A 23,259-nucleotide genomic window follows, 5' to 3' on the forward strand; every position below is an offset into this window, starting at 1 on the left:
TTTATGTTTTTATCATTCCATTTGGGCTGTGGGGGGTGCTTAATGTCTGAAGGAGTCGACGGAAGGCTTCTTGTCCTCTGCAAAAGCATGCAATTGGTCCACTGATGGATACATCTTGATATTTGTGAAATCCTCTTTCAGTGCCTCTGTGCCTGTTTTCTTAGGCAGTTAGCCTCGCTGGTATGCGCGCCATTAGCGTTAGCCACGCATCTAGACCTCTTTTCTTTTGGAAAGAATGATACAAATTTTATTTTTTATTTTTTGCAGTCGACTACGGCTCCTTTCGATCGATTAGTTGACTATTCGACTCATAGGGGTCAGCCCTAGTCTAAAGTGAGTAAAGTGGGTGCTACAGTGAGTTGTTTATTTAAAGTGAGTGTGGATGTGTGTGCTGTGAGTGTAGATGATGGGTTGTTACATAGTGTCATTGTCATTGAGCAATCCTGATGGCCCTGGGGATAGAAGCTCTGATCTGAGTAAAAATAAATCAGATTTGGAACCACACTTTCGCCCGCAGTGTGAACGGAGCCCAAAAAAACAGCGAGTTCCCGTGACGACGAGACGGGGGGGGGTGGAGAAATGGAACGTTGGGGGAAAGGAAGTGATGATGATCATGACATCAGGAGGGGAGCGCAGCTCTGGGGCCGCGGCGGCTGCTGGAGGATCATGGGACGCGACGGCGTTATTCAGACACCAGCCGCACGGTAATAATAATCACCAGCATCTCCCTGGAGACTAATGCAAACCAGTCCGGTGGAGTCAGATCCGCACGGTGCGCGGGACGGGGGAGGCAGGTGTGGGGTGTGGGGTGTGGAGGAGGAGGGAGGGGGGGGTGATTCAACAGAACAGTCATGCAATCGGAAGGCCGTGCGGTGGAAGACTGTGACCCCGAGTCAAGTCTGCTGTCGGAGCTCATCACATACAATCAGAGGAGCCCCCCCTCCCCTTCTCTCAGTCTCCCCCTCCCTCCTCCCTCCCTCTCCTCTTCACCTCCTCTTCTCCTCCTCCCCTCCTCTTCCCTCCTCCTCCTCCCTCTTCTCCTCCTCCCCCTCCTCTTCTCCTCCTCCTCCCTATTCTCCTCCTCCTCCCCCTCCTCTTCTCCTCATCCTCTTCTTCTCCTCCTCCCTCTTCTCCTCCTCCTCTTCTCCTCCTCCCCCTCCTCTTCTCCTCCTCCTCCCTCTTCTCCTCCTCCTCTTCTTCTCCTCCCCCTCTTCTCCTCCTCCCCCTCCTCTTCTCCTCCTCCTCCCTCTCCTCCTCCTCCCTCTTCTCCTCCTCCTCCTCTTCTCTCCTCCCCTCTTCTCTTCATCCTCTCCCCCTCTTCCTCCTTCTCTCCTCCTCTTCTCATCCTCTTTTTACTTATTCTCCTCCCCCTCCTCCCTCTTCTCCTCCTTCGTTTCTCCTCATCTTTCTTCTTCTTCTCTTCTCCTCCCCTCTTCTCCCCCACCTCCTCCTTCTTCTTCTCCTCTTCCTCCTCCTCCCCCTCTTCCTCCTTCTTCTCCTCCTCCCCCCCCCCCCCCCTCCTCCTCCTACCCCCCCCCCCCTCTCATCTACATAACTCATCTGACCAGGTGGAACTGTACATTACGTTACAGTCAATAATCAATCTGGAAACGTTAGTATCCCATGGATTTGTTTACATTTGAAAGCTTCATGTATTATGATGCTAACTTGACATCTCCTGTCAGTGAACAGAGGGCCACGCCCCCTCGAACAGAGGGCCACGCCCCCCTCAAACAGAGGGCCACGCCCCCTCAAACAGAGGGCCACGCCCCCTCAACAGAGGGCCACGCCCCCTCAAACAGAGGGCTACGAACCCCTCGAACAGAGGGCCACGCCCCCCTCGAACAGAGGGCCACGCGCCCTCGAACAGAGGGCCATGCCCCCTCGACATACTGAGGGTTGCTGATGTGTTCAGAGAGGGTGACCGAAAACACTTAGAACAAATTATAACAAATCAAATCAAATCTGAAGCTGGAAAAATTTATGAAAATGAAAAATGACATTAACATTCCATTCCACAAGTTACATTTAAGACTTTTTAATTACCTTTTTAACCCTTTCAATGCCACACCGACAGAAGGTTAACCCTTTACTATCACACAACCGACGGTCGCAGTGAAAGGGTTATTAACCCTCTGTGTATTGTCGCAGTGAAAGGGTTAACCGTTTGGTAGCGCGGCAGTGAAAGGGTTAATACCAATTTCATGACCATACTAGCAAAAAAAACACAAAGATACACAGCGACACTGAACTGGCGGCTGCACTTGCGCGTCAATTTAAACGATCACGCGTTCCATACAAGCTCTCGCCAGACGCACCAAGCTCCCGGACCTGAATACAAAAACATTTCATATATTTAATATAATTTCATCTCCCCCAAAATAATTTATACTGTACCTGTGCAAATGAAATGTAAGACTTTTTAATACCTAACTGTTAAGCTGTAGGAATATTTTGCCTAAAGGTACATGCCTAAGTATATGGACGATTGCTTTACTTCTGCAAGGTCAATTTGCATGTTCTTGGTATCTAGGAACATCTAGGGACCTGCAGACCAGGCTGCAGAAACAAATTAGTGGGGGGGCATAAAATGTTCTCGGGGGGGCACAATGGTTTTTCAACACAGGTTCCCTTTTATACGTTTCAGCTGGGACAGCGGCGCTGTGGCTTGCTTGGCGCTGCCCACGGTGCTGAACTAAACAGCAGAGAGGCAATTGAAAAATCGAATTTCTCTTTCACTTATACAAAAACAGACTGAACGGATATATATAACAGACCTGCTGGGGCAGCGGACTGAGAGCAGGGGACACAAACAGGCTGGATAAGATGGTCAAGAAGGCCAGTAGCGTGGTTGGGGTGGAGCTGGACTCTAGCGAGGGTGGCAGAGAGGAGGAACCTTGCTAAGCTCCAGGCCATCAGGGAAAACCCCTCCCACCCACTATACACAGACTTGGCTGACAGGAGGAGCATGTTATAGGCTCACACTACCTAAATGCAGCACTGAACGGCACAGGAAGTCCTTCATTCCGACAGCCATCAGACTATACAATGCATCACTGTGCCTCACTGCATCACTGAGCACAGAGTGACAATTACCATCTTCCTGGACTCTTACTTTTTAAACAGCACTGTGCATTATTACACCTACTGTAGACTTCAGTATATTTTTACTGTATTTATTTACTGTATCTTTTATTCAATTTTTATTCTATTTCATTTAATTATATTCTTAGGCCATTTGTTTTGTTATTCTTATTTGTGACTTGTTCTGTCTAAATGTTTAATGTTGAGTGATTTGCAGTGTCAAATTTCCCTCAGGATAATACATTTATATTCTATTCTATTCTATATCTTTGAAAAGTCTCCATTTATTCAACACTTCTGAATTCACTGACAAACTGAACTGACAAAATTAAGGTGCATAAAAAAGCAAACAAAATTCCTCCACAGGCTACTCACCATCATTAGTAGAGAGGCAAGCGGTGTTTGGGGACAGAGTGAAATCTTCTTAAAACACTGCCCCTCCACTCATTCCTGAACTTTTTTGTTAAGTCCTTCTCAAATGCCAACTGAATTAAATTGGCCTTAGTTGCGTCGATGAAGCATACTAAGGCGATGTTCTGTAAAGACGTTCTTGAGGGTAGAAAACGAATTCTCACAGAGTGCCGTGCTAGCTTCAGTAGTGTTGTTGTTGACATCAGTGCCCAATAGGGCTGTCCCTGACTAAGGATTTGGATAGTTGACTTTGATTGACAAAAAAAAAAGGGAAAAAAAAACCCTTTTTTACCAGGGTGGGCACAGCTGACTCAGTGGGCGGGCCCGGCCCCCTAATGCCCGCCCATGGTGCCGGGACTGGGGACCTGGGGGTATGTATTTCCAGTGTCAAAAATATTGTGTCTGTTACTAGGCTGAGTAAATTGTAATGAAGAAAAGGAGAATATAAATAATGATTTATGATTTTTGCATCTTTGACGAGAAAATCAAATCGGGTATGAGAAGATGCTCACTGAGCTCATTCACCACCTTATTGAGATCATGTGTACAAAAAATCTAAGCAAATGAAAAAAGGGAAGATGATTAAACAGAAGAATTTGTAGATACAGTAATTAATGATAATCGATTTTAATTATAAATTCATATTTGACCTTGAACTTGACCTTGACCTTATTATGGCCAAATCATACATCTATGGATAGGGAAAATGCTCCTCTTTCCAATGGCAGGGTTGAATCTGGATTTAGTCATTTCCTTGCGTTTTTTACGATAATTAGCATTTTCCGATAAATTTGTATTTCCGATAAATCGTATAAAACATCGGTAAAATGAAAATATACACTTTGACTACTGTTTTTGATAGGGTTATGGTCTTTACTCTTGGCTACAAAAAGAAATAATTTAAAAACATTAAAGGGCCCACATGTGGACGATTTCTTGCCGACCTCTAGTGGCTCGGGTGTGCATTTATTTTAATACAATTTATAGGTAGAATTAAAGCCCTATTTGTTGCCTGTCGACAAAGGTTCTCGAGTTACATGCCGATATGTGAGGCGTGCACCAAAGTACGCAAAAGTACACATTACCACCCCCGACTCCCGGGGCTCTACTGTAGCTCCGTCAATTATTTGGCGATCTCGAAAATCTTTGCACAGGGTTGTAGCCAATGAGTGTGGCTTTCCAATGATACCCCATGATATGATAATTGGGGATCTAATACGGTCTCTATTGATCGATTTATGATAAAGAAAAGCAGGGTCCCCCTATAGGGGGACCTTAAGGCTTAACAGGGGCCTTAAATTGAGAATTATGAATTTAACACTTTTTAATACCCCGCAGTGAAATCACATACACGTATGCAAATGAAAAGAAAAACCAACCAAAAAATGCTTTTATATCAAGATGTGTTCTACATCTGTGAATTCCACTGTTAATAATCATCTGCTAATCATCTGGACACCGGATGGAGGTCCTGTAGGAACATTGTGTTTTCACATTCTTCGGTCTAGACACTTCTCTCCTTAGTAACTACTCTTACTAGTTACGCTGCTGGCCAGTATGACTTACTACCATAGTGTCTTTATACCTGTATCACTGTACATATTAATACTACAACTCTGTACATACATCTGATTAGCACTATTACTCAGTAGTACTAATTTATATATGTTATACCCAGTTTAATCACCTGTACATTGTATATTACTATCACACTTTACTGTCACATTTGCACTCTGGTTGGATGCTAAACCAATTTTTGTTGTACTGTACTTGTGCTGTATAATGACAATACATTTGAATCTAATAGTAATTGTGCTGTATGATGACAATACATTTAAATCTAATAGTAATTGTGCTGTATGATGACAATACATTTTAATCTAAAGTAATTTATCAGATCAGTAGTCTGTAAGAGATTCATGCACTTTACTGTTACATTTGCACTCAGGTTGGACACCAAATTTATTTTCGTTGCACTGTACTTGTGTAATACATTTTAATCTAATCTAATCTAATCTAATCTAATCTAATCTAATCTAATCTAAACATTAATTCTCACACAGTTCTCTGATATCAGTAACAATGTAACAATGCTGCCTCCAAAACAACCAGATACCCCCCCTGCCCCCCCTGCTCTCCGGGTGTGTGATCGTCCAATCAGCTGCAGGGGAATAATGCAGCAACCACAACGACGGCAGGCCAAAGTTTGTTTGAAAGACTAACATGATCAAATCTGGCACTGCACCCCTGGCTTATTCTTTCAAGACACATTTTCTAGAAATATTGACTCAAATCAAAGGTATGAACAGAAAAAACTCAAATCAGCTGGGACACCAGAGGGGAAAACAAAATAACATTGAGAGATCTAAGTGGAGAAACAGCGTACCCACACACACGCACACGCACACACTCACACACACATGGGTCTTTGCTGTAGCGGGTGTGGAGCCCTAGTCAAATGTGATAAACCACAAGCCGTTCTGAGGGATTCCACACTGTGGTAGAGCTGCAGCCTTCGGCCGGTCCCACTCTGGGACCACCCAGTGCCTCTCGGAGCCCACAGACGTGCACTTCAACCCACAGCCCTGCGCGCCCACAAACTACTGCCCTCAGAGGTTTTTCGAAAAATGGGGCTTTTGAGGTGATGAAATCACTGCGCCCAGGCAGCAGTGGTTCGGCACAAAAAGATTTTTGAGTATATATCTGCTTAGAAAATGAAAATGTCTAATTGTTTTTTATTTATTTCTCCACATGGTAAATACACAGGTCACAACATGTTTACAGGAATGTTTTGGAGTTGTATTTGGAGTGTATTTCGTGACTGTTGGGAACTAGGCTACACTGGCACACCTACTTCCAGTGAATGACGCTAAGCTAGGCTAACGGTGCAACTGTTCCCTAAGCCTAATGCATGCACAGAGAAGAAAAGGGTATGTATCTGCTCGTCTAACTCCAGGGTAGATGGCAAATAAGCTAATTTCCCAAAAGCTTGGCGTGTTCCTTTAAACTAACCATAACCATAACCCTAACCCTAACCTTAACCACACTGTTACTGTAACTGAGGGGTACAATTTTCCCGTAACTCCAGCATCATTAACACCACGGTAACTCCCCTACATGTATCTGACCATTCCTTCATATCCTTCTCACTAACTCTCATGCTTAACCGAAAGGTCTTCACCCCAACTCAAACAGTCTCACTCAGACGCAACCTGCCCTCCCTATCCCCCTCCACCCTCTCCTCTGACATACTATCCGCTCTACCTTTGAGTGACACCTTCTCTGCTCTCTCCACAGAGATGGCAACCTCCACCCTCCTTTCAGCCCTGGCAACCTCCTTCGACAAGCTCTGTCCCCTCGTTGAGAAACCTGCCCGCCGTTCCCCACCCAGTCCATGGCTGACAGATCCAGTGAGAGAACAAAGACAGGTCCTGAGAGCAGCTGAAAGGAAGTATAGAAAGTCACGCCTCACTGCTGACATCGACACATATCACAACCTCTTGTTAACATTCTCCAAAACCATCACTAATGCCAAAGCTTCTTTCTTCCACCATAGGATTGAGGCCTCTGCCAAGAATCTTCGCAAACTGCATGCTACCATGTCCTCCCTCCTCACTCCCCCCCCACCCCCCCCTCCCTCATCTTTCTCTGCCGAAGACTTTGCGATCTTCTTTGAGGAAAAAGTGGAGAACATCCGCAGCTCCTTCTCCCAACCCCCACCCATTCCAAATGCTGAATCGAGAACCTCATCCTTCACTCTGTCATCTTTCTCTCCCATTACAGAAGCAGAGACCCTGACACTGGTAACGTCAAACCGTCCGACTACTTGCCAGCTGGACCAGCTACCCTCCCCACTCCTCCAGACCATAGCACCAGACATCCTCCCATTCCTAACTGCAACCATCAACTCCTCACTCAACTCGGGGGTGGTCCCCACCTCCCTAAAACAAGCCAGAGTCACGCCGCTCATAAAAAAACCAACCCTGAACCCTACTGTCATAGGCAACTACCGTCCTGTCTCTCTTCTCTCCTTCCTTTCTAAAACACTTGAACGTGCTGTATCCAACCAACTTACTACTTATCTCTTACAGAATGACCTCCTAGACCCTAATCAGTCAGGCTTCAGGACTGGTCACTCCACAGAGACAGCCCTCATTGCGGTCACAGAGGCACTTCACTTAGCAAAAGCGAAAGGCCTCTCCTCTGTCCTGATTCTCCTAGATCTATCTGCAGCCTTCGACACAGTCAACCACCAGATCCTCCTTGCGGCCCTCGCAGGAATGGGAGTGGCTGGCTCTGCGCTGACATGGCTGTCATCATACCTCAATGACCGCTCCTACCAAGTGTCATGGAGAGGGACCCTGTCGGCCACCCGCCCCCTGCGGACGGGTGTCCCCCAGGGCTCGGTTTTAGGACCCCTTCTCTTCTCCCTCTACACTAAATCACTGGGTAACATTATCACGTCTCATGGCTTCTCCTACCATTGTTATGCCGACGATACTCAACTCTTCCTCTCCTTCCCTCCCTCAGATATCCACGTCTCTGTGCGGATCTCGGCCTGTCTGTCCGACATCTCAGCCTGGATGACGTCCAACCACCTCAAACTGAACCTAAGCAAAACAGAATTGCTCCACCTGCCGGCCAAATCCTCCCCCCTAACCGACCTTTCAATCACAGTCGAGAATGCAGCTGTGACTGCGTCCCCGACCGCCAAGAACCTTGGTGTTGTCCTCGACGACCAGTTGAACTTCTCTGCTCACATCGCAGCGACGACCAGAACCTGCCGATTCCTCCTGAGCAACGTCAGAAGGATACGCCCCTTCCTGACAAAAGAAGCCACCCAACTCCTCGTCCAATCAACAGTCATCTCCCGCCTCGACTACTGCAATGCACTGCTCGCTGGCCTCCCGGCCACTGCCACTAAGCCTCTTCAACTCATTCAGAACGCAGCGGCCCGCCTGATCTCAAACCTACCGAAGTCGGCCCATGTCACCCCACTTCTTAGGGACCTGCACTGGCTCCCCATTGCTGCACGAATCCGCTTCAAGGCCCTCGACCTAGCATACCGTGCGGCAAAGGGAACCGCTCCCGCCTACCTCCGGTCAATGGTCTCTAACTACACACCCTCAAGACCCCTACGCTCTGCATCTTCTGGCCGCCTCAGACCTACTCCTATCCAAGCTCCGGGAGGGTCATCAAAGAGAAGTCGCCTATTCTCAGTCCTTGCCCCACAATGGTGGAATGAACTACCCACCCCAGTTAGGACAGCCGAATCACGTCCAATCTTTCGCCGTCGACTAAAGACGCACTTCTTCAACCATTATCTGAATTAAAAAAAAAAAAAAGGAAAAAAAAAAAAAAAAAAAAAAATCTAACCCTAACTAACCGTACTGTCATGCACTTGTCCTAATAAACTAACCTACACTGTAGCACTCAACACTTTGATGAACATTGTTGCTCAGCTGATAGAGTTGTGCCCTTCCTGATGGCTTGTCGTACAGAACTTGTAAGTCGCTTTGGATAAAAGCGTCAGCTAAATGACTAAATGTAAATGTAAATGTACAATTCCCTGACTGTATTACTAGATATGATACTTACTACCACTACCTTTGTACTTAATATTCGGCCACCCAGTACTCGGGCATAAATATATTATGATGAACACTGTCACGTAGATGAAACGGATCCAACACAAATGTACGAATTAGAAATAGGTCTTTATTTCTACACAGCGATGGTGTGTAGAGCAAGCACTTAATCAAATCAATCACATTTATGAATGGGAATTAGTATGCACTTTTATGGCAAGAGTATTCGTCGGTATATCAATAGAGAATGTCCAATCTCTGAAGGCGCAGGTGGTACATATACGACCTGGAATAGTTAAGGAATAACAGCAATGATACTTCAATGATTATAGACTGGATACACTAGGGGGGGTTAATCCGGTCGCTTGTAAGCCGACAGGAGTAGGAAGGGGGGGGGGTAGAGTCCGGCTGCCTCATCCGGCCAAGGGTATCCCAGGTGAACCCACTGTAGTGCCGTTCAATGCGCCGGCGATCCTTGGACCGCAGATGAAAGCAGATGGACTCTTTGTGGGCCGGCGTCCTCCGGTCCACGGAGGAGAGACGTGAAGCGACCTCGTCTTGCAGAGCGTCTCCTCACCTTGCGTCCTCTCCAGGGGGGGGGGGGTTCCAACACACGGCAGTGTCGGGGGTCTTTATCCATGGAATAATCAACGTATACAAAGCATAATCCATGCCTGGGAAGGCGGGCTGTCGTCGGTAGAATAATCCGGTATACAGGTCCACTCGCTCGTCGGCTCTGGGGCTCCTCGGGTGCAATCTCACATGGGGTCGATCAGCCTGGATAAGCAGCCAGTTTTCTGCCCGAAACGATGGGGTGCTGACTACGGTAGTATTCTCACCGCACGAAGCACTATATATTAACAGACTATTATTAGCTTAATAGACTACGTCCAACTCGACGATATAGTGCCAAATATGACTATTCAAATATTAATATACACGATGTCTCAATACCGATGGTAGGCCGAACTTGGCCTTACTCCCACACGTGGCGTCGCGGGGAGGCTTTACGTCTGTCACTCTATTGGAGGGTAAGAAACTGGACTGAAAAGGAAGTCCTACTTTAGTAGCGCAGTATATATACGCACTATGAACAAATAGTCCCATTAGTGGTGCGGTAGCCAGATTCCTACGCGGAACTAGGACTTGTTCGTACATGTTGAGCGGTACGTTTGAACTGGGTCTGGGGGGTATGGCAGCCTGGCACCAAGGTCTCGACCAATAGTAGAATGGAGACTATTATGGGATGTTCAGTAGGCTAGAATGGATATTCAATGCATATTGTACAAGGAATATACAAGGGATATCAGGGAATATTAGAGAATATACAAATACAATTAAATATATATAAATAAATATATATATTCGGTTTAATCTGGCCCTTCACAACAGCCACCCCCTGATTGGTCCCAGACCTAATCAGTTAAGCAGAGACAGATTAATCGCGTTGTCTATTTACACATAAGGGTTTGCTGTAGGGGTCAGTCAACTTCACAAAGTCATAGGGTTATAGGGTCATGGTCATCATCGATTGTGTCTGGGAGTCGGGGCAGTTCTATGAGCCTCGCCACGGGACGGGTGTAAGTGCGACCCTGGACAAGCACTTCAGCTGCTCGGACCTTGCCGTCGGCACCGGTGATCACTTTGCTTACGCGGCCGGCCGGCCACATAGCTCTGGGCAGTGATTGATCAATAATCATGACGACTGTTCCTTCTGTCAAATTGTCTCTCTCCTTTACCCACTTCTGGCGGGTCTGTAGAGACGGTAGGTAGTGCAGTAGGAATGTCCTTTGTTGTGCACTCTCTATGGTGGGGTCTGCGGAGATAACAGTGCTCAATCCACAGAACACAGACTTCTTATTTTCCACCTCCTCTGGACTTGCTTCCCTCGGGATAGGCATGGGCCACTGTCCTTCCGGGAGTCTTAGGAATGCGGGGCCGTCACTGTAAGCATTGTGACGGGTGAGGTCATCTAGGGGCATTCCCCGGGTGATGACGTCAGCTGGGTTCTGTTTTGTATCAACGTAGCGCCACTCTGTTTCTCCGGTTAACTCTTCGGTTAAGTCTTGAATCTCGGTGACTCTGACTCCCACGAAGACTTTGTACTTGCATGAGTCCGATTTGATCCAGGCGAGTACTGTCGTGGAATCTGACCACAGGATTGTTCTAGACACCGGTATGGTGAGCTCACGTTGGATGAGCGTGGCTAGGTGCGCTCCGGCTAGGGCTGCGCAGAGCTCTAGGCGTGGGATAGATTGTTGCTTGCGTGGGGCTATTCTCGAGCGGGCGAGGACAAATGCTGTGTAGATCTCTCCCCCCTTTTCTTGGGCCCGCAAGTAGGCTACTGATCCGTATGCGACCTCTGAGGCGTCACTGAAGACGTGTAAGTCCATTTTACATGTCTCTGGCCTCACCGTGGGTGGGAAGTAGCTTCGGCGCATATTAACGCCTGGGAGTGAGTGGAGCTCCATCTCCCACTCTCTCCAGGTGGATGCAAGGTGTGCGGGAATGGGGTCGTCCCAGCCCTGGTCCTTGTCCCACAATGCTCGTACAATCATTTTTGCCCTGGTGGTGTACGGTAGAATACATCCTAGCGGGTCATATTGTCGGGCGAGTGTTGTGTACACACTCCGTCTGGTGGTCGGCGCCGCCGCCGGCCTTCCCTGCGCCGTAGTCAGGGGCTTGTGTCTGTAGTGAAGCGAATCTGTTTTGAATCGCCACACCAATCCCAGGGTCATCTCCTGGGCTTCTCCCGGGATTGTAGCCATCCAGGTCTCGCTGCTGGCTGCCTTGTCCTCGGAGGAGAGGCTGCGCAGTACTTGCGGATCGCTGCTGGCCCACTGCCTGAGATCAAAGCCGCCTTTGATCAATGAGGCGCGGAGTTTAATCAGGAGAGCCTCGGCTTCTTCCTGGGTTGAAAGGCTTTGTAGACAGTTGTCTACGTAGAAGCTGTTCTTTACGCTGTGTCGGACCTCTTCGTCCGCTGCTGGGTCCTCTGCTACATGTTTCTGTAGTGCAAATGTAGCACAGCAGGGGCTGCACGTCGTTCCGAAGGGGAGGACTTCCCATTGGTAGATGGCTGGGTGCTCATCTCCTGGCTTCTCTCTCCATAGGAACCGTAACAGGGGCTTGTCCTCCTCTACTAATCTCACCTGCAGGAACATTCCTTTAATGTCCCCGCTGATGGCCACCTTTTCCTGGCGGAAGCGGAGTAGAACGCCGAGTAGGGAGGGGCCGAGTGTGGGACCGGGCAGTAACTCTTTATTCAGATTTTGGGATCCGATCTGGTAGCTGCAGTTAAATACTATGCGGTCTTTACCGTTGTGATGGACCTTGTGGTGAGGCACGTACCACGATTCAGTGGTCTGGTCAGCCTCTTTAATGTCCATCTTTGTGACGTGTCCCGCTGTGATGAGCTTCTCAATCTCGGCGCGGTATACACTCTCTTGGGCGGGGTTCTTGGCTAAGCGCCGCTCCGTGTTCAGCAGGTACCGTTCTGTGGCGTCTGTCTTGGCGTGGAAAGTAGGCATTCCTTCTCGCCGCAGGAGTGGCGTGGCGTATCTCAACACGCCGTTGACCGGGACTCTCTTGGTCCCTGTCTCGAGGAGGTGAATGGCGTAAATGTCATCTTTAGAGCGAATGTCTTTCTTTCCGTTCTTAAAGGGCATTTGTTCCAAGGTCCATAACCGCTCTACGTGTTGCAGGAGTGCGGTTTCTCCCTCTGTGACTCGGGAGTGGAGACATCTAGTGGCTGTACTTCGGTTGAGAGATTTGGCGAGCGGGCCTTGGAGAGTCCATCCCAAACGGGTCTCGACTGCTGCAGGACAGCCTCGGGGTCCGGTATGAACCCGGTCTATCGGGACAATGAGGTCTGCATGGTCGGAGCCTATCAACAGGGTCGGCATAGCATTGTCTATGAGCGGGATCGGTAACTTGCGCAGATGTACATATTTCTCCATCAGCTTGGCGACGGGGTATGTGTACCGCGACAGTCCTATTTCTTGGCTGGTGAAAGCGTCTGTAATCTGGTACCGTCGCTCAGGCTGGCCGCTTGCTGCGATAGAGAATGAGACATTCTCGCCCTTTATCGTCTTCAAATCTCGTCTTATTGTCCGAATTGTCATTTGGGTTTCGCTTCCCCGCAGCCCTAGCTGGGCCGCAGCGGAGGCGAGCAGAAGGGTCTTCTCTGACCCGTCATCGAGGACGGCGTAAGTGTCCAGGACTTTATTCTGGTAGCTTAGTGTCACACGCACTACTTTTAGGAGTACTCGGGCTCCACTGCTGCTGGCGGGATCGATGTACATGACGCTCGCTTTGCTGCTGGATGGTGCGGGTGAAGGGCGCCGTCTGTTACTGTCGTGAAGTATGTCCAGATGGGCTCCATCGCACTTGGTGCACCTTTTCTTTAAGCGGCATTCGGCTGCCATGTGTGAGCGCGCACAGCGAAAACAGCGCTTGTTGGACTTTATCCATTGACTTGCTTCCTCCGCGTTCAGCTTGGGGAAGGAGTCACATTGCGCTAGCCAGTGTTCTTTCTCACAGTAGGGGCACACTATCTTCCACTTCTCCGTTCTGGAGGGGGTACTGTGGCTCCTGCTGCTCGGTACTGACTCCGATTGGTGCATCACAGTCACCGATCTTCTTCCATCATTTAGTCGTCTGGTTCCTTCTCTGGAGCCAGGGGTGCTCCGTCCGAATGTATCTAGCCGTAGGCTGCTGACTTCTCTCGCCAGGAAGTCTGCTAGATCGAGGAGGTTCGGTTCGGGGCCATTCGGGTCTCGGTGGTCTCTCTGCCGCCTAAAATGCTCCTGTCGAGCGGGCGGCAGCTTCTCCAAGATCCTTTCCACATTTGAGTTGGCGTAAAGTTCATGCCTCCCCTTCTCTCTCTGCGCTCCCAACATCCCTACCAGGGACTGCACTCTGATGGACAGGTCGTCCAGTGCTCGATTGTCTATTGCTGGGGGTAAGCGGTCGATGTGTCGGATCTCCTGGATCACGTAATCCCATATGCGCCCATACCTCTGGTCCAATGCTACCAGCGCTGCTGTGTATGGGGTGGTGGAAGTCGCGTAGGCGAGCGCTATATTATGTGCGCGGGGTACCTTTAAGTGCTTCAGTAGGGTGGCGTATTTATGGCGTTCATCCAATACATCCACCAACATGGTCTCCAGACACATGCGGAGTTCTGTATACTGGGCCCGGTTCTCTTGGGTGAAGTCGGGTACCATAGGCGTGCCAATGTATGACGCTGACTGTGGATACATCGGCGAGCGTTGGGGGAGAGGCCTCCTAGGCGAGTCTCCTCCCGCTCCTTGGTATGGGCTGGTACCGGCAGTGTACCATGGCCCGCTTGTCCAGGTGCTGTTCCTCGGTGCGGGTCGTGCGTCGTGCTCACCCGGGTATAGAGTCGGGGGTCTGTAGCGCAGCTCCGCGGGAGTATAGCCTGGGCTGTACCGGACCTCCTGGTCCGGTAGAGTACTGTGCTGTCGTCGGGCGTGGTTCTCCTCCTCTTCCTCTTCGTCTTCAGTTAGGTCATCCAGTGCTTGTCGTCTCTGGTTTAGCCTCTCCACAGGATCTGCTGCTTTTTCCCGGTTGCTAGGTCTCGCTTGGACCGGTGGGGGGAGGTGGTCTGTGGGGGGTATAGACCTCGTCTGTTGGTCAAGTTCAGGGTTGTTTACTCGGCTAGGGGATGCCGCCCTGGAGGTGTGTCTAGACGAGTTCCTGGAGCCTCTGGCGGAGGGAGAGGGTGTTGTCCGTCTGATCAGCTGTTCTATTAGTTGCGCTTGCTGTCTGTCGCGCTCTGCGTCCCGTAGAGCACCAGCAGCTGCTCGCTGGCTGTCTGCTCGGTCTCGGGCCACATTCTCTTCCCTCTGAATGCGTCTTATTTCTAGACGTATATGCTCTTCTTCGCTCCGCTGCTGGATCTGCAGTCGGTCGCGTTCAGCAGCGGCGTTCAGGCTGATGAGGAAGGCCTGCTGTAGGGTCCTCTCTGCCTCGCTGGGAGAAGGCGGTTGTATAGGGGAGCCTTCCCTCGGGGTACTCCTTGCGGAGCCTTGGAGCTCTATCTCCACGGTGCTCTCCCCGTCTTCTTCCGTGCCGAGTTCTCTCTCGGTAGCGTTGTATTCCTCCCGGGACTCATCGGGGACTACTTCTTCAGTACTGGCGGGGTGTGAAGTCATGTCTGGTTCCCACTGGTCCCCACCGTGAACTTGGTCAGTTACATTAGAACCCGTAGGGGCCTCTATGGTCGGGGTAGTCTGGGCGTTGGGGTTAGACATACTTTTACTTTCTAGTTTTACCGCGTTTACTGTTAGTAGAAGACTAGGTTGTTGACTGACAGCGTAAGCCTCTAAGTACTGAGGGAGCCGTCGTTCGCGCTGCGGGCGTTGGTTAGGAGGATCGTTTCGTGGAGTGTTCATCATAGGCCATTTCAATATTAATAACACTATATTAATATTACACTGATTACCCTCCGGCTCGAAGGACCAATTGTAACTGAGGGGTACAATTCCCTGACTGTATTACTAGATATGATACTTACTACCACTACCTTTGTACTTAATATTCGGCCACCCAGTACTCGGCATAAATATATTATGATGAACACTGTCACGTAGATGAAACGGATCCAACACAAATGTACGAATTAGAAATAGGTCTTTATTTCTACACAGCGATGGTGTGTAGAGCAAGCACTTAATCAAATCAATCACATTTATGAATGGGAATTAGTATGCACTTTTATGGCAAGAGTATTCGTCGGTATATCAATAGAGAATGTCCAATCTCTGAAGGCGCAGGTGGTACATATACGACCTGGAATAGTTAAGGAATAACAGCAATGATACTTCAATGATTATAGACTGGATACACTAGGGGGGGTTAATCCGGTCGCTTGTAAGCCGACAGGAGTAGGAAGGGGGGGGGGGTAGAGTCCGGCTGCCTCATCCGGCCAAGGGTATCCCAGGTGAACCCACTGTAGTGCCGTTCAATGCGCCGGCGATCCTTGGACCGCAGATGAAAGCAGATGGACTCTTTGTGGGCCGGCGTCCTCCGGTCCACGGAGGAGAGACGTGAAGCGACCTCGTCTTGCAGAGCGTCTCCTCACCTTGCGTCCTCTCCAGGGGGGGGGGGTTCCAACACACGGCAGTGTCGGGGGTCTTTATCCATGGAATAATCAACGTATACAAAGCATAATCCGTGCCTGGGAAGGCGGGCTGTCGTCGGTAGAATAATCCGGTATACAGGTCCACTCGCTCGTCGGCTCTGGGGCTCCTCGGGTGCAATCTCACATGGGGTCGATCAGCCTGGATAAGCAGCCAGTTTTCTGCCCGAAACGATGGGGTGCTGACTACGGTAGTATTCTCACCGCACGAAGCACTATATATTAACAGACTATTATTAGCTTAATAGACTACGTCCAACTCGACGATATAGTGCCAAATATGACTATTCAAATATTAATATACACAATGTCTCAATACCGATGGTAGGCCGAACTTGGCCTTACTCCCACACGTGGCGTCGCGGGGAGGCTTTACGTCTGTCACTCTATTGGAGGGTAAGAAACTGGACTGAAAAGGAAGTCCTACTTTAGTAGCGCAGTATATATACGCACTATGAACAAATAGTCCCATTAGTGGTGCGGTAGCCAGATTCCTACGCGGAACTAGGACTTGTTCGTACATGTTGAGCGGTACGTTTGAACTGGGTCTGGGGGGTATGGCAGCCTGGCACCAAGGTCTCGACCAATAGTAGAATGGAGACTATTATGGGATGTTCAGTAGGCTAGAATGGATATTCAATGCATATTGTACAAGGAATATACAAGGGATATCAGGGAATATTAGAGAATATACAAATACAATTAAATATATATATATAAATAAATATATATATTCGGTTTAATCTGGCCCTTCACAACAGTTACCTTAAACTAACCATAACCTTAACCACACTGTTACCTTAAACTAACCATAACCGTAACTTTCTTAACCATAACCGTTAAACGTAAAAACGAATCATCATCATCATAGTATTGCTGTTTTGTATCAGGGTGGGTGTCTTACAGCCCAACCCCACCGAACGCGGGACGCGGCGTGAGGTGGGCAGGCGATCAGCGCTTCACTTTCGCTCCCATGTTAACGGGCGTCGCTGTGCCCACCGGCCGCTTTCGCTTCGGTTGGATGCAGAGGCGTGCACCGCCACGCGCATTTTCACAGAAATACACTCAATATCTGCATTATTACCACACATATATAGATGTTGTTCAACCAGCCAATGTGTCTGTATCTTTCCCAATACAAATAAACCATACTATACTTTTTCAGGAGTAGTCACACTGATTTCCTCATTCTAAAATGAATTCTAACATTCTAATTAATTAGATAATAACTGGTTATACGTGCAAAATGGACGATAGAACACTGGAACTGGAAATCTTTAAAAAAAATCTTCAAACGGGGACTGACTTTGCATAATAGACTATAGGCATTTACAGCTGTTCCAATGTAAATGTGCCTTCTTCCTCCGTGCGCTTTCGCCCGCTCTGAAGTCGGACTCGGTGTGGGCAGCCACGCGCGCTGTTCTCGCCCGCGCGCCTGGCGGGGTCCCGGCGTTAGTCTAGAGAGGTGAGAGCACTCGCCCACAACCACAATCATTGTTAGTTCGACTCCCGGTCGCAAAATGTAAATAATTATATTACTTATAGGCTACAATGAGTAAATATGTTATAGCATAACATACAGATTGGTCGCAGCCTATCACAAACGCTTGTTTCTCCAGGGCAGCTTCGCTGAGCAGAATATGCACTTTTTAGTACTTTGTTTACGTTTTGTTTACGAAGTGGCCTTGAGCAATTGGAAGTAGAAAAGGTAACCACTGCGCTCAGACAGGTGCGTAGTCCAAAGATAGTAAGTCACAAAAAGGGGGGTAGGGACCGCACTCAAGGGATATCGTTTATTTTATTTGAATACGCACCATTTTAATATGCACAAAACGTTTTCGACCGTCCGGCCTTCGTCGGTGTGTAATGAATAGTTGCAACAAACAAGCCTTAACTAGGCTGCGATCGACAACAGGTGTAAATAATCAGTAATTCTGTATGGAAGTCTGTATGGAAATCAATTGTAGCATATTGGGGGTATCAGGTTGTTTAGACCGTTCATAAATCAATCATAAGTCATTGAGTGTTTATACAGTAGACAGGTTAGTATAGGCTACGATTCCACCTACAGGAATGCAGGGGTGTAAAGTACTTGAGTAATTGTACTTTGTTACAATACTTAAGTACTGTTTTGGGGGATTTGTACTTTACTCAAGTATTATTAGGTTTGTATACTTCTACTGTTACTCAATTACATTTCAGAGAAAAAAAAACATACTTTTTCCGCCTTACATTTAAAATGCAGACCTACAAAGTACAAAGTACAAATCTCACAGGTTCCAACCATTTTAATTAGTATATTTGTTTCTCTGGCCAAACTAACGTTAACGTTGTTAATCCTGCGGCCGCACTTTATGTAAAAACAGCCAATCAAATCCCCATCAATGGAAAATTAACCCGCCCATACCCATGTTGATTGGCCCTTGTGCAAGACTAGAAAGTGCGGATCTTTGAAGAATAGACCGTAAAAGGTTTAAACTGTTTAACTTTTACTCAAGTGTGTTTTTAGCCAGATACTCTGACTTTTACTTGAGTAAGATTTTGATACGGTACCCATACTTTCACTTAAGTATAATTTCTGGGTTACCAGTTTACACCCCTGGTCGCGTGAATATTAAAGGCAACCAACTTGTGTTCGGCTTTTCTCTGATTGGCCGCGACCCCCCGCCCCCACGCGCAGGCAAGCGGCAGTCGTCCCACGTCCCAAATGAAAACCAAGGAGCAAGCGAGCGGCAGCGCGGGCAACCAACTTGTGTACCAACCAACTTGTGTTTGCTGTTCTAACCAACTTGTGTTCAGCTGCGGTAGCAGTGGAACGCTATGAAATGCGCTGAACTAGAAAGCGTAACGTTATTATGTTTCGCGTTTTTAACAACCAACTACCAGATTCACTCGTACCAGATTCACTCGTGTATAAACAAAGCCCATACAGTTATGAAATGCGCTGAACTAGAAAGCATAACGTTATTATGTTTCGCGTTTTTAACAACCAACTACCAGATTCACTCGTCACTGTACATCACCTCTGAAGTATAAACAAAGCCCATACAGTTATGAAATGCGCTGAACTAGAAAGCGTAACGTTATTATGTTTCGCGTTTTTAACAACCAACTACCAGATTCACTCGTCACTGTACATCACTTCAGCTCCAGCAGCAGCACCGTTGTAGGAAGCCCTTCAATGACAGCGCTCTCATATTTTGCGAATGCATAAACTGTACATCACTTCAGCTCCAGCAGCAGCACCGTTGTAGGAAGCCCTTCAATGACAGCGCTCTCATATTTTGCGAATGCATAAACTGTACATCACTTCAGCTCCAGCAGCAGCACCGTTGTAGGAAGCCCTTCAATGACAGCGCTCTCATATTTTGCGAATGCATAAACTGTACATCACTTCAGCTCCAGCAGCAGCAGCAGCAGCGGGCTCCGTTGTAGGAAGCCCTTCAATGACAGCGCTCTCATATTTTGCGAATGCATAAACTATATCTTAAATTATGGCTATGTGTCTAATATGGCTGTCGCTTATCAATGACTTCGCGACAGCCATATTAGACACATCGCCATAATTTAAGATATAGTTTATGCATTCGCAAATATGAGAGCTCTGTCATTGAAGTGGGTGGTGGCACTAACAGTAGCGATTTTTATTGTTTTGTCATGACCAAACATAATCCCAACATAGATAGGAGGTGTACTGTATGTCAAATGTCGGTCATGTGGTGGAAGAGTTTAGTACAGTCACACAACAGAACACCAGTGTTTCTAGTAGATATGTTTATTAATATAAATAAACACCTCTGTCTGAACTGGTTCGACCAGCGCATTGGTTCGACCAGCGCTTCTGCCGCGTCTCTCAGCGGAAAAGGGCGTGTGCTAGGGCGGTCACGTGGCCGTGTGGCCAATCAGAGAAACGCTGAACGAAAAGCTGAACACAAGTTGGTTGCCTTTAATATTCACGCCCCCTGGTCGCAGCGTATCACAAATGTTGTGCTTGTTTCTCCAGGGCAGGTTCGCTGAGCAGAATATGATGCACTTTTAGTACTTTGTTTACGTTTTGTGACGAGGCGGCGTTGAGGACGCCTATATTCGAATACCAACGGAGTTGTGCGTTTTGCAAATCTGATTGGCCACTGACGTTTCTGGTCATGTGCACCAATCGTGTGACGCCTCTTTCGTTCACCGGTTAAGCTTAGGCACTCTTTCGAAGTTGGTTAAGGTTAGAGTTTGTCTTAGAGCAGGGCGATAGAACACCAGCCCTGATTCCAAACTCTAACCTTAACCAACTTCGAAAGAGTCGCCTATAAGCTTAACCAGTGATAAACTAGGCGTTAGGTCGTTTGCAGGCTGTTCGACGCGGAAATGGGCAAAGACACAGCTCGTCACGCGATTGGGCGCACATGTCACATGACCAGAAACGTCAGTGGCCAATCAGATTCGCAAAACGCACAACTCCGTTGGTATTCGAATAGACGCGTTGAGGACACATACCTGCAGGAACTCTGTGAACTCCAGGTAGCTGAGGCGCTTCTTCCTCTCGTGGCCGAAGTGCAGCCGGATGAACTCACATTCCCAGTTGAAGGGGATGTGGTGGTGGACTGTGGTCTGGCTGAAGATGTCCCGCACATTCTCTGTGGAGACACGGGGAGAGACGGGAGAGGGAGGAGAGGAGGCAGAAGAAGAAGAAGAGACACGGGAGAGACGTGAGAGGGAGGAGAGGAGGCAGAAGAAGAAGAAGAGACACGGGAGAGACGTGAGAGGGAGGAGAGGAGGCAGAAGAAGAAGAAGAGACAAGGGAGAGACGTGAGGGAGGAGAGGAGGCAGAAGAAGAGAGACGTGAGGGAGGAGAGGAGGTAGAAGAAGAAGAAGAGACGAGAGACGTGAGGGAGGAGAGGAGGCAGAAGAAGAAGAAGAGACACGAGAGAGACGTGAGGGGGAGGAGAGGAGGCAGAAGAAGAGACGTGAGGGAGGAGAGGAGGCAGAAGAAGAGAGGCGAGAGGGAGGAGAAGAGGCAGAAGAAGAAGAAGAGACACGAGAGAGACGTGAGGGGGAGGAGAGGAGGCAGAAGAAGAAGAAGAGACACGAGAGAGACGTGAGGGGGAGGAGAGGAGGCAGAAGAAGAGAGACGTGAGGGAGGAGAGGAGGCAGAAGAAGAGAGGCGAGAGGGAGGAGAAGAGGCAGAAGAAGAAGAAGAGACACGAGAGAGACGTGAGGGGGAGGAGAGGAGGCAGAAGAAGAAGAAGAGACACGAGAGAGACGTGAGGGAGGAGAGGAGGCAGAAGAAGAGAGGCGAGAGGGAGGAGAGGAGGCAGAAGAAGAGAGGCGAGAGGGAGGAGAAGAGGCAGAAGAAGAAGAAGAGACACGAGAGAGACGTGAGGGGGAGGAGAGGAGGCAGAAGAAGAAGAAGAGACACGAGAGAGACGTGAGGGAGGAGAGGAGGCAGAAGAAGAGAGGCGAGAGGGAGGAGAGGAGGCAGAAGAAGAGAGGCGAGAGGGAGGAGAGGAGGCAGAAGAATAAGAAGAGACACGAGAGACGTGAGGGAGGAGAGGAGGCAGAAGAAGAGAGGCGAGAGGGAGGAGAAGAGGCAGAAGAAGAGAGGCGAGAGGGAGGAGAGGAGGCAGAAGAAGAAGAGAAGAGACACGAGAGACGTGAGGGAGGAGAGGAGGCAGAAGAAGAGAGGCGAGAGGGAGGAGAAGAGGCAGAAGAAGAGAGACGTGAGGGAGGAGAGGAGGCAGAAGAAGAGAGGCGAGAGGGAGGAGAGGAGGCAGAAGAAGAGAGGCGAGAGGGAGGAGAGGAGGCAGAAGAAGAAAAGACGAGAGAGACGAGAGGGAGGAGAGAGAGACACATTTATAATAAAACACACTTGTTTTAAGGATATCCACGTCTCTCTCTCTCTGTCCCTCTGTGTCTCTGTCTCTCTCTCTCTCTGTCCCCCTGTCTCTCTCTGTCCCCTTGTCTCATTCAATTCAATTCAATTCAAAAGCTTTATTGGCATGAAATTTCACAAATGTTGCCAAAGCACAATTATGACATGTCTCTCTCTCTCTCTCTCTCTCTCTCTCTCTCTCTCTCTCTCTCTCTCTCTCTCTCTCTCTCTCTCTCTCTCTCTCTCTCTCTCTGTCCCTCTGTCCCCCCCTCTCTCTCTGTCCCCCTGTCTCTCTCTCTCTCTGTCCCCCTGTCTCTCTCTCTCTCTGTCCCTCTGTCCCCCCTCTCTCTCTCTGTCCCCCTGTCTCTCTCTCTCTGTCCTCTGTCCCCCCTCTCTCTCTCTGTCCCCCTGTCTCCCTCTCTCTCTCTGTCCCCTTGTCTCATCAATTCAATTCAATTCAATTCAAAAAGCTTTATTGGCATGAAATTTCACAAAATGTTGCCAAAGCACAATTATGACATGTCCTCTCTCTCTCTCTCTCTCTCTCTCTCTCTCTCTCTCTCTCTCTCTTCTCTCTCTCCTCTCTCTCTCTCTCTCTCCTCTCTCTCTCTCTCTCTCTCTCTCTTCTCTCTCTCTCTCTCTCTGTCCCTCTGTCCCCCCCTCTCTCTCTGTCCCCCCCTCTCTCTCTCTCTGTCCCCTGTCTCTCTCTTTCTGTCCCTCTGTCCCCCTCTCTCTCTCTGTCCCCCTGTCTCTCTCTCTCTCTGTCCCTCTGTCTCTCTCTCTCTCTCTCTCTCTCTCTCTCTCTCTCTCTCTCTCTCTCTCTCTCTCTCTCTCTCTCTCTCTCTCTCTCTCTCTCTCTCTGTCCCCCTGTCTCTCTATCTCTCTCTCTCTGTCGCCCTGTCTCTCTCTCTCTCTGTCCCTCTGTCCCCCCCTCTCTCTCTGTCCCCCTGTCTCTCTCTCTCTCTGTCCCCCTGTCTCTCTCTTTATCTCTGTCCCTCTGTCCCCCTCTCTCTCTCTGTCCCCCTGTCTCTCTCTCTCTGTCCCCCTGTCTCTCTCTCTCTGTCCCCCCTGTCTCTCTATCTCTCTCGTCCCCCTGTCTCTCTCTCTCTGTCCCCCTGTCTCTCTCTCTCTCTCTGTCCCCCTGTCTC

General features: G+C 48.8%; 1 protein-coding gene across 1 annotated transcript in view; it reads right to left on the reverse strand.

The window, feature by feature from the left end:
• The window catches only part of LOC311228443 (electrogenic aspartate/glutamate antiporter SLC25A12, mitochondrial-like), a gene marked incomplete at both ends in the record, with an annotated part of 77,557 nt that overhangs the window by 52,751 nt on the left and 1,547 nt on the right, over window positions 1-23,259 (reverse strand). Inside the window, one exon of the mRNA XM_084314350.1 lies at window positions 20,737-20,876. Coding sequence (XP_084170476.1) covers window positions 20,737-20,876 — 140 coding nt within the window. The remainder of the gene's footprint in view (window positions 1-20,736; window positions 20,877-23,259) is intronic.

The sequence above is a fragment of the Notolepis coatsorum genome (assembly GCF_963971535.1).
Source record: "Notolepis coatsorum genome assembly, chromosome: 5".
Classification (NCBI taxonomy): domain Eukaryota; kingdom Metazoa; phylum Chordata; class Actinopteri; order Aulopiformes; family Paralepididae; genus Notolepis; species Notolepis coatsorum.